At 42.4% G+C, this 14,715-nt stretch overlaps 1 protein-coding gene across 1 annotated transcript; it reads right to left on the reverse strand.

The window, feature by feature from the left end:
* Nucleotides 1–10,191: 10,191 nt before the first annotated feature.
* On the reverse strand, nucleotides 10,192–14,244 carry LOC136537095 (uncharacterized). Its single transcript, XM_066529178.1, has 6 exons — nucleotides 13,972–14,244; nucleotides 13,617–13,738; nucleotides 12,597–12,660; nucleotides 12,036–12,072; nucleotides 11,029–11,913; nucleotides 10,192–10,587 (listed from the first exon to the last, which is right to left on the reverse strand). Exons 1-5 carry the CDS (start codon nucleotides 14,242–14,244, stop codon nucleotides 11,873–11,875), a joined length of 537 nt encoding a protein of 178 aa, XP_066385275.1. The 3' UTR covers nucleotides 10,192–10,587; nucleotides 11,029–11,872.
* Nucleotides 14,245–14,715: the final 471 nt, after the last annotated feature.

The raw sequence follows: 14,715 nt of genomic DNA on the forward strand, positions 1-14,715 counted from the left end.
CGTCCGGTATGAATACCGGACATGTTCGGTATGACTAGGATAGTGAACAGTCCAAGTCAGTTTAAGCGCGAGATGTCGGAACTCCCGACCATTGCCAAAACTCCCGAGAACACAAGAATTTAACCGTGGCTGGGCATATATCGGACACGTCCGTCCGATATTGCCAGACCAGCAAAAATAAAGTTAGCTCTTTTGGCTCTCAAACACTCAAAACTCACATGGGTTGGCATGAGCACTTATGAATGATTATCTATCAATATGATGCATCTCTCTTAATAGTACGACATATCTATTAAACTCAAGATAAAAGGAAAAATAAATTTATACTGCTTGAGTTGATCTCTTTTGAATTGATGCCGTCTCTTTCAATCTTCATCAAGTAAGGGTGCCAACATGTTCATATTGATCTTTTCACTTGAGCATAGCCATCTTGAGCACGTGACTTGATTCCATTCATCAAATATGAACAACTCCAAATGCATCAAGTCACTTCTAACACTTTGTCCAATATATATTTGATCCTCCACATCAATATGACCATCATAGCTTGATTAGTATCTCAACTAAATGCAAGTACTTTCTTCTTCACCCTAGCTAGGTTCTTCAGCCACCAAGTCGTCGCTTGCCCTTCACCCTTGCTTAGTACATCAAAGCATTTCCTTGCTATCTTCACCATCTCAAGCCATCAAGTCACATCTTGTGTTGAATCATCCATTCATTTGTATTGTTATCTTTTTCATTTCAATTTAGCAAGCTTCAAATATGAGACCATTCCGTATGCAATCTCTCATATCTCATCAACTAATTTTTACCGGGCTTGCTTTCACATAGTACATAGAAATCCCATAATAAATAAGCCTTTGTATGAATTCTATTTACATTGTTGTCTTGTGCTTGAACTAGATTATTTATACAACAACACATCATTTTGGCTTTCATTAACTACCTGTGAGATAACCTATTACCTATCCACACTTAGCAAACAGGTTAGATCTTTAATCACGTTGTCATTCAATCATCCAAAATCCACTACAGGGCTAGATGCACTTTTAATCCTTCTCTACCCTTTTCAGCTATCCTTGTGTTGTCCTCGGATGAATTAGCTAGAAAAAATACCTCCATTCCCTGTGAAAATACAATACCCTGAATACTTCCAGGTGAAAGCTACAACAGTAATTCCGTACGCTTATGGATTAACTTCTATAGACGTTAAGAAATATCAACAACTGGCCAACAATTCAGCCAACAATCCTTTCTTGGCCAACGCCTTGAGATGCTCCTCTTATTCATCTTCCCAGTAGAAAAAAGGACACCACGAGTTCCTTTGTACCCAAAATAAAATCAAGATCGATGTGCAGATGTACAGCAACCAAAGAATCAATCTGATAAAACCCTAACTTACCTTATGGAAGGGGCAACAGTAAAAACACATTCCCTCGGTTGTACTCCTGCCCTAAAACCCACCGCACCACCCTCCGTCGCCTACTTTGCCGCACCTAGTTTTAAGAATAAAACCAAATACACACCATATGTAAGCCTAGAAAGTCAAATCTCACATATAGCTACAAATAAGGGTAATATCAATAGACAATGCTCAATATATAATGTACTTAGTATAAAGAATATAACCTTAGATAGCAAACATCGGAAAGACAACTCCGATCTTTAGGTAAAGACTCCAATTCTATATGGACAACTGTCTGGTTGATCACAAGTCTAATTCCTCCAAACTCTAGCAATCTGGTATCCATCCGGGATTTTTATCCAAATAATTAAAAAATAAAGCAAGTGTAAGTATATGTCGTACTCAACAAATATATCATGGGGTTCATGAGGCTCAAAAGGCTGATACTGGTTTAACTATAATTAGCTTTTAATGAGTCATCTTTTAGCAACTGGGTGGCAACAAGTTTATTCATAAGCCCATATAAACACATGATCAATGTAAACATGAATAATGAATAGCATAAACAGTAATCATTAGTGAGTATCTTCATTATCAGTATCATCTATGTTCATCATCTATTAACCATTAGTGATCATCTATTCCGTAAATGTTCTAAGGCCGCTCGTGGCCGTGAGCACGGCTGATATACCAATTTTACACTCTGCAGAGGTTGCACACTTTCACTGTGAGTCGTGATTTACCCTTTCGCCCAAGGTCACGAGCCTCTTAACCCACTACAAAGGAAGGTCGGCAGGGTTCACTATGAAGTCTTTCAAAGGTTCGTCTAACAAGTTAGGGCCATTAGATTCACTCAACAAACAGATGTAGGAACCCCCTGTCGAATGACACAATTCCATCACGGCTATACACATAAGAGTAGAGGTTGTCCTATACTCGATTTGACAAGCCATTCTTACACCAATAAAGGTAACCACTAACAAGCTAGAAAAGATCCTCATACTGAGCTAAAGTCAGAGCCGTATAGCCCTCACAGGTGTACTATAAGTCCCGGATGATCACTTACAGATAAGTCCTTAGGGAGAGGAATCTAGAGCACCATAAAATAGCCCAATGCTCTAGCCCCCTTGTTCCATATTGCTAAAAAGCATCTTTTAGTGTTTATTGCATATACCATTAGTCAAGTTGTAAGATCATGGTTCCAGTTGAGCACTAGCATCCTACTATCCAATGCAATACCCCATAGGTAACAAGGCACATGGTAACAAAGCACTAGGAAATCCTTAGTGGCAGTTAAGGTAGACATATGCAGCATGAATTACATGATTAAAGATGTATAGGACAACAAAGAAGATCCCATGCTATACTTACCTTAAACTTAGATCCTTCTTCTATTGATTCGTAGCCTCCAAAGAACTGCTTCTTGATCACCACGTAAAACTCACTGACTAGACATGATCATAAAGCACCACACAAGCATCCATGCAATCATACACAAAGCAAACAATAGATCTAAATTAGAACAGTACACCAAACATAATAAACGGCAAGTAAAAAAGATTTTAAAGATGTTCTACACGTTATTACGAACACACAGGCATGGAAAGCACTCTAATCGGAGCTACGCTGAAAAAGATACATCTATCGATAGATTTGTTTCAAAAAGAAACTATAGGCTTTATTTATTTTAACTATATAAAACATGTATAAGATACTTCAGAGAAATACCTTAATTGAGTTAAGTCAAATTATTACTTGATTTAGAAAACAAGGTAAAACTAATCATATAATTGACCAAGATGAAAAGCCTAAGTTACTTTTAATTAGAAAAATCCAATTGCATAATCATTATTCAAGTTAGGCATTAAACCATGAAATTCTAGAGCTCTTGACATGAAAACATTGATACTAATGCGTAGATTATGTCGTTATGAATCTAACCTAACTTGAACGGGTCAAATCGGAGTTAAAACGGAGAAGATATGGCCTAATGAAGGTAGTGGCAATTTTATAAATAAATAGAACTCAATTTTGATTTAAAATAAATAAATTTAGATTCTGAATTCGGGCTAGGGACTGTGGGCATGATAAAGAAGAAGTACAGGGGCTCTTTAGAAAAACTACAGGGACGGTGGGTTCAAAATTTGAAAAAGACAGGGGTTCTTTTGAAAGAATCACAGCGAAGGGGTACCACGCAATCTTGACCGTCGGATTGAATCTTAGCGGTCAGGATTAGATAACGTCACCGACGGTGAGCGGGGCGGCGGCGCATGGCCGGAATAAGCAGAGACCTCGTCGACGTTCGTCGTTCTATCGATTCCGGGCTTAATCGGCCAAATCAAGTACATAAGGAGGAAGAGGAGATGACTACGATCTTGACTATGGGTTCAGAGATGGCAGCGAGCAAGCAAAGGTGAGTAGAGGCTCGGGGCGGCGAACGACGGGGCTCTGCAAAATCCGGCGGCACACAACGAGCAAGAGAGAGGGAGGAAAAGAGGGAAAACGGAACCGAGACCTTTTATGGCGCTTGGTGAAACTCGGCAAGAGGCTTACCGTGGCGGTGACGCGGCGAATCGACGACGTGGCGTGCGGCGGCGGAAGCTAGGGTTCGGCGCGCGGCGTCTCGGTGAGGTGCTGTTGCTCAAAATGGAATAGGAAGAGCGGCGGGGTCGACGGCTGCTATTTATGGGGGCGGGGGATCCTTGGGCTACACGACAAGAGGAAGCGTAACAACGACGGAGTCGGAGGTGGCGGTCGTGACTGACTTGGTCTCGCACGGGGAGGAAGAAGAACGGCGCTGACGAGTGGGGCCGGCTTGACAGCGACTACGGGTGGGAAGGAGGCGCGCTGCCGCTGAGTTGGGCCAGAAGCACCGACTGGGCCTACGGGTGAAGTGGGTCGGAGCCTTAGCGGTGAGAAGGGAAGGGAGTGGGCCTGCGCGGGAAGGGAGAAAGAGCAGGCCGAGAGTGAGGGAGCAGGCCTGGGCCAGAAAGGGGAGATGGAGTGTTTTCCATTTTCCTCTTTTCCTTTTTCAATCTAAATTCAAATATGATCCAAATCAAATTCAAATATAGTTTCAAATATACTTTTCAATTAAAATAAAAATGAGCAATTTTGGTAAGCTTCCAAAAAATTTTTTACAACCCTTTTAAACTCTTTTATTTTTCAATTCTCTTTTTCTTTCTTTTCTTTTACTTCGAAGCCATTTTTAATTTATTTTTAAAAGCAATTCAAACCATTTTGAATCTTGATTCAAACCACTCAAGCAATAAATCAAATGCACCGGCATGTCTACACAACCATGTTGCTACTCCTTATGATGAATTTTAATATAATAAAAAATATTCTTTTTCCTATATTTCATGAGCACAAAATACAAAATTAAATTAATTTTATATATTTTTTGAAAAGAGTAAATTTTAGGGTGTTACACATTACGAGCAGATGATAAGAGGGAGGTTCTGGATGGGTCGATTTGGGTCCGCACCGCTCCACCGCTGCGCCATGGAGGAGATCGAAAGAGTGGAGGGTGCACTGAGCAGAGAGCGACAGGGATAGGGGAGCTGAAGACAGAGAGGGACTGAGAGAGCGAAGGAGGATGTGGGGGGGCCTTTTGCATATTGGCAAAGGAGGCTGTGGGCGGGCGCTGCCTCACTCGCTGCTCACGTGACCCAGCTGGACGGGTCGGGCCACCCTGGACATGCCACATCAGCATCCATCGTCTCATTTGGCAATATGGGCCTAGAGTGAACCAAAACTCAAGATTAGTGTGCCAAAAATGCAGCAGCAAGCATGACAGCATCCCTCTGCCTCGGCGGCTCGGTCCCCCTCCTAGCTCCGCTCAGCTCAGCGTCTCCCTCTCTCAGATCAATTCTGTAGGCCAGGCTCCAGCTGGCTTTTAGATACGGATTTCATTATAAAAAAATGAAATAATCTTGATTGATGAAATCTAGAGTGAATCAATACAATCCAATATATTACATATTTGCATTGAAAGTTTTTTTATGTGGAATACCAAGCTGAAAATCTTGGCTCCACCACTGGGGTTGAGATTCACTTGGCCTCAGAAATGTGTAGTTACCTAGATAGATAAAAAGAGACAAACACAAAGCTGAAAATAGTACTTGTCACCTTTTCCCCATAAATTATGTCATGTGTACTCCCTCAATCCCTAAATAAGTGTCACTAAAATATTAACAACATTTATATCTCCAAATAAGTTTATTATGAAAATAGATTTAATGGTCTATCTAATGATACTAATTATGTACTATAAATATTAATATTTTCTTGATATATTTGGTTAAAGTTAAAAAAGTTTGACTTCTAAAAAACGACGCTTATTTAGGGGATGGTAGGTCCACACTATGATCACGTACGCAAGTACGCATAAACTGTCACGTTGAGGAGCAGGTGTCGACTCCTAACTTCAATCAATCTTCGATGATCCAAGTCCAAGGTGGCTAAAACAGCGACAAGAGGTCAGCATCACGAACACAACACCCTTTTTCTGTAGGGAAGAACGACAGACTGCTTTCTAACCCTCCGTTTTAAAATATAACAGATTTTTAGTTGTCCTGAATCAAGCCATCACTAGTATAGAAAAAAAATTACTAGCGGTTTTTTTTTTCATATTTCTACCGGCTTTTTATTAGCAATAGCCAGTATAAAAGGCAGTAAACATCAGCATACTTTACTGACGGCATCCAAGAACCGTCGGTGCACATATTGACACTTGCAATTTTCTTAAGGAAGCCACTAGTGTAAATTGATCTACAGTAGCGGTTTTCTTAATGATGCAGCCAGTGTAAATGATTTTATAGAAATGCAAGTCAGGCTCAAAAAATAGCAAAGAAAATTATCCAAGGAGGCCCACTAGGCAGCCACACACGATAATACATATGTGTAGCAGGGGATGTAAATATTTACACTGTCGGTTTTTAAGGAGGCCACCACTGTAAATCAATCTACATCGACGGTTTCCTTAAGGATGTCGCCCGTACAAATAGGATTTACACCGGTGGTAGGTGATGAGAACCGTCAATGTAAATACAAATTTTTTACTGACGATGGTCTTAAGAAAACCACTAGTAAAGAAAAATGCACTAGCTGCTCATAGCACTGGCCCACAATTTCATTTCTTCTGGCGCCTATAAATTATGAACCGTCAGTGAAAAAATTGTAAGTGTCAGCAAAAATCGATTTTATACTAGTGCATCCTATATTGTTTGACCAAGAGTGTGAAAAGAGTAACAATATTTACGATGTTAGATGAGCTTCATTAGATATATTATAATATGTATTTTCATAATTTATCTCTTTGATGCAGATGTTACTACTTTACTATGTAAACTTGGTCAAATTTAGAACTATTGAATTTGGGACAACTAAAATCTATATTATAGAGTAGTTTTTTTAGCTGTGCACAATATTATTTGGAAATATAATAGCACAATTACGTCCCATGCTCTAGCTTATTCGACTGTAATATATTCTCTATTTGAGTAAGCATTGGCCTTTGTGCCATATTTTTGCTGCCTGACACCAAAATAACAGATCGTGCTTTGTACACTGCCATATTTTTGCCTAAACGACGGTCCGATTTGATATCTAAATTCCACTTTCTTCACATTTGACCATATGTTCCAATTTTCCTGTAGACTCAAGTTTTCTTCTTGAAAAATGAAATGCAACAGCAACCAGAGCAGTAGAGCACCTCAACTTCCGCGCGTCTTTAATGTCAAACTAACTAGCTAGTGGTTAAAGATGTCTCCTAAAAATCATTTTTTAGTAGTGAAAGCGGTGTCCGCTGTATGCCTGTATACATGGTGTTGTGTGGTGTTTCCCAATAATGCTATGTATCTAGAGTACATCCCTAATAACTAGCTAGATGAAATTCGGCGTCTATTTGATGTATATTCCGTTACTAATGTTCACACCGGGTCGGGGTAGTACCGTGTCAGGCTTGTTGTAACAGCATCCATGCGAAACATGTGTTGATGACAATGCTGAAAGCATGTATAAGGTTGGAAGGCCGGTTTGGACTTACACAAGCTTCATGCTAGCAACATGACGACCGAGTCCTTTTTGACAACGAAACCCAGCAGCCTTTTCGTACTAAACTAGTTGAGCGAGTGCATGATAAATGAGATTAATCTTTGTTTCAGTGTTATTATTAAAATATCAGATGCTTGCACACATATATATATATATATATACACACACACACACTTTTAGAATTTAGATAGAATACAGTCTCGCATGACGACTGACCTCATGATACGACCCATTAAATAAAATAAAATGTCAACATCAAAGTATCAAACTCGATCGTACTGGGATAGGTCATAGGTAATGAAAACAATGGCGACCAACAAAATAAGTTAAACCAGCATGTTCACATTGAAATTTGATCTTTTGACACCGCGAAGACGTGATTTAACAAGCCCAGCCTTAAGATTTTGGAAGTTAAATAGTGAGCAGCTTGCGCAGCCAGTTGCACCGAACTAACTGTTTAATCGATGAAGTGACAACGGAACAGTATAATCACGTCACGTGGCCGGACAACAACTCTGGCTCCCCTTTCTTTTCCTAGTTCGGTTCACATCGCCTGTCCAAGTCGATCGAAATTACAAGCGCTGCCTATGACGAACTCTACGACGGCAAGCTAACCATTTAGAGTTTTTTTAACACTTTTTTGTAAACTAATTTTAAATTTAACGCTGTTTAAATTTTTTTCTTCTAAAACTAACATTTTTGGTCGCGCTTATTGCCATGGCGCGGTGAAAAGCCTGTGCCGTGTCATGCATGGTGGCGCGGCGAGAGGAGTGACGTGGCGACGACCGGGACGCTGATCGGTGACGTGGCAGGGTCTGTCGCGCCATCGGTCTTGGCGCGGCACTGACGCACCATAGCCCACGGCGCGGCACTGACGCGCCATAGCCCACGGCACGACAGGACCTGGACGCAGATAGAAGACCCGCCTCAATTGCAATGAACGGCACGTCGCAGCTGAACGACACCTGCAGCTCCAACCCCAACGCCTTCGCCTTCCTCGACCCCTCGCCGATGGACTTCCACAACGCCTTCTACCATGTGTTCTACTCCGACATGAGGTCGCGCAGCACGGTCGACTACTGTGCGTCCAACTAGGGTGCCTTCTTTGGCGATGACCAAGCTCGGGAGGATCGGAGTCAACACGCCGGCCACCGGTGGCGAAGGCGTTGGGGTCGGAGCTGCAGGTGTCATTCAGCTGCAACGCGCCGTTCATTGCAATTGAGGCGGGTCTTCTGTCTGCATCCAGGTCCTGCCGTGCCGTGGGCTATGGCGTGTCACTGCCGCGCCAAAATCGGTGGCGCGGCAGACCCTGCCACGTCACTGGTCAGCGCCTCGGTCATCGCCACGTCATCCCTCTCGCCGTGCCACCATGCATGGCACGGCACAGGCTTTTCGTCGCGCCATGGCAATAGGCGCGACAAAAAATGTTAGTTTTTTTTAAAATTAAACAGTGTTAGATTTAAAATTAGTTTACAAAAAGTGTTAAAAATAAAAAAAAATCACTATTTCCAATATCGAAGCACGTCAGAAAAAAGGCTTGCATGTAGCAATGGAGATGCAAGGCCACCTCTTAGATTGCATCGCTGCGTATACTTCGGTTCGGTTGTATAACATTTGTGTAATATCAAAACCTGAACTCGTATACTGTTCCTGTAGACCTCATAGGGCGCTTGCAAGAAGCGCGTCATTTATATGGCTATAATCTTCTATTTAATTACAATAATGTGCAAATTTTTTGTGTATTCAAGAAAAAAAAAAGAAATTACAAGCGTTGTATGAACGACCTCGAAATGTTTTCTGGGCCAACCTTTGAAATAAACATTAAGGTCAAATCAAGAGTATATATAGTAGCCATGGTTCCAACCAACCCGTTGTTTTTAACGGCCCTAAGCTTTTCTTGTCAAAACTGTTATAGCAGACTCTTTCGCTTTTTTTCCCAGAGAGAGAGAGAGAGAGAGAGAGAGAGAGAGAGAGAGAGAGAGCTATTTGATTTCCCCCTTTACGCTAGCTGGTAACAGTTGCTTAAGCAATGCTTTACGGCGTTTTTTTGGTTCATGCACATTTGGTTGGTTCGCATTGAGCGTTCTTGCTAGGGGCACCAACGTGGCTTCTGAAGCCATGCTCCCGTGGCTTGTCCTCCTTCAGGCCTTGTTCGGTTATACGGAATCGATTCCTGGCCTCGCTGTTTCTTTGTTATTTTCTACATGTCCGGAACCATTCCTGGTCAGGAAGGACCGGGAACGTCGTAACCGAACGGACCCTTAAGCTCGCTCGAACCCTGGCAAAAATGGGAACAGATTATTCAATATTCCAACCGTTTGCATTGGTCCCTTGAGATCTGACCAGCTCATCTTCCAGGTATGCTCACTTCATCCCTTGGGACGCGATCAGCTTAGAACATCTCCGGGAGTTTTATAAAACAACTTTGTATTTTGATTTTTTTTCGCAAAAAAAGTCATTTTCAACAGTTTGGTAAAAGATCTTCTTAAAAATAAAAAGCTATCAAATATCCTCTCTAACTTATAAGACAGCAGCATGTGGCCCGCTATAGCTCTCCAACAGTCAGTCCGAGGAACAAGCAGACATCATGCTACAGACGGGAGACGGGCATCACAAGATCTGCCCCAGAGAGGTAAACACAACACAGTGGAACAGAGAACTGCAGCAATCTTTGAAGGACTCCAGGCCAGTGCTTCCAGCTACATTCTCTCTAACCACCAAAACTACAACGCTATGCAGTGACAATAAGCTCAAGAACAAAGCAACACATGCCGTAATGCTCCAAGGCATATATTATCAAAATGCTCTTGCAGAAACGCTATTGATGAAAGGTGGCAGCAAAGAGTTGAACTGGTAGTGCCCAGCTATGTCGAACTAAAAAACTGACTCGCATTTAACAGTACACCATGATACAACATAGATAGAGCTACTTAAAAGAAGATCTACCAACACAGACATAGAGTCAACCAACTCAGCTTCTCGCTTCTCTTCTGTGGTTGATGAGTGATGATCCATGCGGAAAGCACTTGGCAGTCTGTGTGGGTGCTGCGGCAGTGCGGCACTGCCTTCTTCCCAACCAGTGTCAGCTAGAGCAGCCGGATCCCACACATCAGCACCTGCAGGAGCTGCATTTTGAATGAACAAAAAACTTATTAGGTTCCTCGTTACAACCTCTGAAGAGCTTATGAATTTCAAGTGCAGCAATAAAACAACCAATCCCTTTTGAGCCTCCTGAAATGATATCCAGGTGGGCTCCGTCAAAGGCGTCAACCATAAAAAAACAAGAGTAAAAAAACAACCAACCCTTTGACCATAAGTATGATCAGAACATATAGTAAGTTATGCCCAGTTCGAGGAAAAAAAAAGACAGGTGTAGGACACAGAGAAAGGGCTAAAGTGCTATTTTAACAGGAAACTTGTACACAGTTGATTGCTATGACTATGATAACTAGAATGAATCAACATAGCATAAACTCTGGATAGAAATGCATCACTCATTCAAATAAATTCAGTAATAACTAGTTGAACAAAGATAAGAATTATAAGATACAGAAAGAAAAGCTCACATGGAGCAGCAACCCCATTCAGCACGAACAGGTGCTGCAGGGAGCGAAACAGGTGGAACCTCTCCTGCACCCCATTGGTCAACTACTCAGCTCCCCAGTTATCAGAGGAGGGAGCATCATAATCAGCAACTGCAGCATAGTCAAGAGCAACAGGAGCTTCCTCTTCTTCCAGCTCGTTTGTTTCCACTGGATCCCAACAAAAGAAAAGATCAACCTAGAAAAGGAGAAACAACCCCAACAGATATGAAATAAGTGGACAACAAAACTGTTGCTTAAGATCATCAAAGTTTACTATGACTTCCCACTTATGTCCTGGGAGAACTGTGACATGCATCTGTACAACCATTCTTTCAAGCAGCCAGAAGTCGCAACCAATGCTCTACTTAGTACTTACCCCTGTTGTTGGCAGGAAATGCCAGTATGAACATAGTCCATGGGAGAATCGGTGTTGCAGAAGGCAATGGTGGGGGATGTTCCCAAAAGCAGACTCGATGGGCTATGCACAAATAAACTTTACAAGGTGGCTCATGTCCAAGAGTCCATGGTACAAAAGCTCGCAATCAAAAGAAAGGTACATGATGGACAGTCTTGGGAATCCAACAGGATGAGAAGAGATGGTAAGCTGAATGAGGTGGTAGCTGTGCATCACCAAACTAGACTTCTAAGCCTTCCCACCCTTCGAAGTGGTCATATAAAGCACCATTATTTTCTTACAGTCGAGGTACTTTCCATCAACTAATACTGGCATTGTCTTACCTTCCTTGTGCCAATGGACATCAGCAAGATGTCAGTGTTTAGCTTTCAACACATTCTTATCCCAGTGTTATATTATTGACCTTAAATATTATGTGGAAGAAGTGTTGATACACTTCCATTTTCTAACACCTGAAATGGATAGAATCAATTTAAGAAGATTGCCAAACAAAAAGTGGAGTATCAAAGCCAAAAGTATTCCATGAGACGGTGAAATATCTGTTTGCGAAAAGGCCAGTGAGTCAGTAACAAACCAGTGAGATGGATCAAATTTTGCACCTTTAGGCAATCCTGTATCAAAAACACGATCATCAGAGGATAACACTGAGATAGCATCTTACAAACATTGTGCATCAACGTTGATTTGTAGTTAATGAAACACCCACAACTAAAGCCCCATACTATATGCAAAAGTAAGACCATTTCTGATAATAGGTTCATAAAACATTTAACAGGTCATGAGCTGGATCAAATGAATGAAAGTTAATGTGACATTTATAAATTATTTGCATCTAAGCAAGGAACATAGGCAGAGCTGCTTTTGCTAAAATATATCACAATACAATTGCTAGGAGCAAAATTAACTTGTGGTTCCTCCAAATTGGCTAAAGAAGTTCAAAAGGAAGGGGATGGAAGTTTGGGTTAAATTAAATCAAATTTGGGGGTAAAGATAAGTTCAAAAGGTAGCTATTCTAGCCAAACTGCCATGCCTGTGATTTGTCTTAAATTAATTAAATAACTACGGCTAAAGATATTTCCATAGGATTTTTCTAGTATGTAAAACAGCACATCCTGGGAGAGGGGGTCTCACTGACCCTGCGAGCGACCTGGAAGGATCTTGCTGGATGGAAGCTAGATTTTCTTGGCGGATTATTGAGACTGTCAGAAGGAAAATAATTGAATGTGCAAAAGATAAGTATGAAGTTCATGTTTCAGCAACACAACTTGGAATCGGATAAAATCCACATATAATCTGAAAAGTGCTGACATTACTCAATGTCTTAATGTAATAAGGTTGAACCAGAGTGACATTGGCAGTGCTAACTAGAAGTGAATCAGAGGATGCCACACACATCATGGTTTCAAAGGCGACTAGGCGTCCAGGCGAGTGCTAGGCGACAAGGCGCCATTGTTCCCAAGGCAAGCTGGGTACGCCTGGACGTCTAGGCAACGCCTTTGAAACAGGGGCAGACATGATTAAGCATGTTCTAAAAAAAAAAAACTCGACCTGCGGGGGGTTATGACGGCCCCCGGGTTTTCCCTTTAAGAAGAAGATCTTCTCACAGATCGAGAAAACTCCCGAACCCCCGCCCCCATCCTGACGCAGGAGGTACCGTTACCCTGTGAGAACCGGGCCGGGGCCTTCCATTGCGCTTTGGCACATGGGGACGGGCGAGGGGATTTTTTTAACCTCAGCCTGAAATCCGCTCCCACGGGGAGTCGAACCCAGGACCTGAGGAGTGCCGCTGGGTCACCTAACCGATTGAGCTAGGCGCCCTTTGGCATTAAGCATGTTCTTACTTGTGCATTTATCCACAAAGATAAAGGAAGACAAAAAAACAAGTTTTACCTATTTCTAAATTTTTCTAACGGAACCTTTAGGGAGTACTCCAATTATGCATTAGGAGCCGAACTTGTATTTATCACGCCATTAACCATAAGTTGCTGCATAATTTTCAAAATGGACCTCAATGAAAATAAGGACCAATAGAGATCAACTGCGTTAATGTAATATAAATTAGCTTAGTATAGTGGACCTGTTCAGTAACAGGGACGTAGATGTAACCTTTGGCAGGAGTTTTTTTTTTGAAAGTCACCGGGGGATGAAAACTGACCTGAATAAGGTGCAGGGACAAGGGTTAGAACCCTGGCCGCCCGGCTCAACCACAGGGAGCCTTGCCACCGACCTTCGGCAGGAGTCAAGCTTACAATTTATTCCAGAGTTGTTGCTACCTGACTTATAACAATGAATCAAGAAATCAAGTGTACTATAGCACAATTCCACCTGGGTCATAGTAATTCAACAAACGCCTTGTGTGCATAATAATAAACTGGAACCACACAGACTCAATGCCTCAACCGAATCATGCATAGCAATTCGCACAGATAAAGACTAACTTGCCCCTGCAATTGCAGTGAAGACACGAAGCAATAGTACCCCCAACTATGGAGGTAGAGGCGTACACACACCTCACCTCGACCATCTGGACGGAGCCGCCAAGCGGGCCTGAACGAAGAATCCTGCGGGCTGGGCGCTGTCAACTCTGAAAGGTAGGTTGCCACGAAGAACATCAGATCCTCTGAGAAGCCTTCCTCCTCACCGCCGGCTTGCACCTCCGCGGCTCCGCCACGGTAGTGGCCGCGCGCACGGGCGCGAGCGGCCTCCAGCCCGCCGCAGCGGAGCGGCGGCCGGCGCCTGCGATGGGGGATGTGGGCTTGGGCCTCAGATAGCGCGCATGGCATGACGCACGTGGGTTGTGGACTATAGTCTTATAGGTGTGTCCATCCCATTTCACGACAAGACCATCCGGGCTCCGTTATTTTTTTGTGGGCCGTGGAAAGTCCAAGCAGGTCTGAACTCCTGGTCTGTACCGTCCACCCACACGGCCAGCCCAACCTTCTCTCAGTTACCTCGGGTTTGGACAGGACTGACTGTAGCATGCTGTTTGGGTCTGACCCAGCAGACTTGTTCTTCTGTTGCTAAAAAAAAAAGACTTGTTCTTCTAAAAAACAAGCAGACTTGTGTATTTTTTATTTCAGCCAAAAAAATACTAAAATATTGGGATGGTATTCAGGGCTTGATTAAAAAAAGTAAATTTGCATGTAAATTTTTAATAAGTTTAGAGCTAAATTACTAAGGCAGAATAACTGTTTTGGTCCCTGAACTATTACTCGAGGCTCAGTTTTGTCCCTGAACTTCCAAAACGACCGTTT

The sequence above is a fragment of the Miscanthus floridulus genome, chromosome 2 (assembly GCF_019320115.1).
Source record: "Miscanthus floridulus cultivar M001 chromosome 2, ASM1932011v1, whole genome shotgun sequence".
In the NCBI taxonomy this organism is placed as follows: domain Eukaryota; kingdom Viridiplantae; phylum Streptophyta; class Magnoliopsida; order Poales; family Poaceae; genus Miscanthus; species Miscanthus floridulus.

Bases quoted from the DNA above. Each gene is read 5' to 3' on its own strand.
- LOC136537095 (XM_066529178.1), bottom strand. From the start codon at position 14,244: ATGCCATGCGCGCTATCTGAGGCCCAAGCCCACATCCCCCATCGCAGG. The intron at 13,739-13,971 runs GTGTGTGTACGC...CATTGTTATAAG, and splicing joins GTCCAGATGGTCGAGGTGAG to TCAGGTAGCAACAACTCTGG. The intron at 12,073-12,596 runs GTCAGTGAGACC...TTTTTGATACAG, and splicing joins CCTTCCAGGTCGCTCGCAGG to GATTGCCTAAAGGTGCAAAA.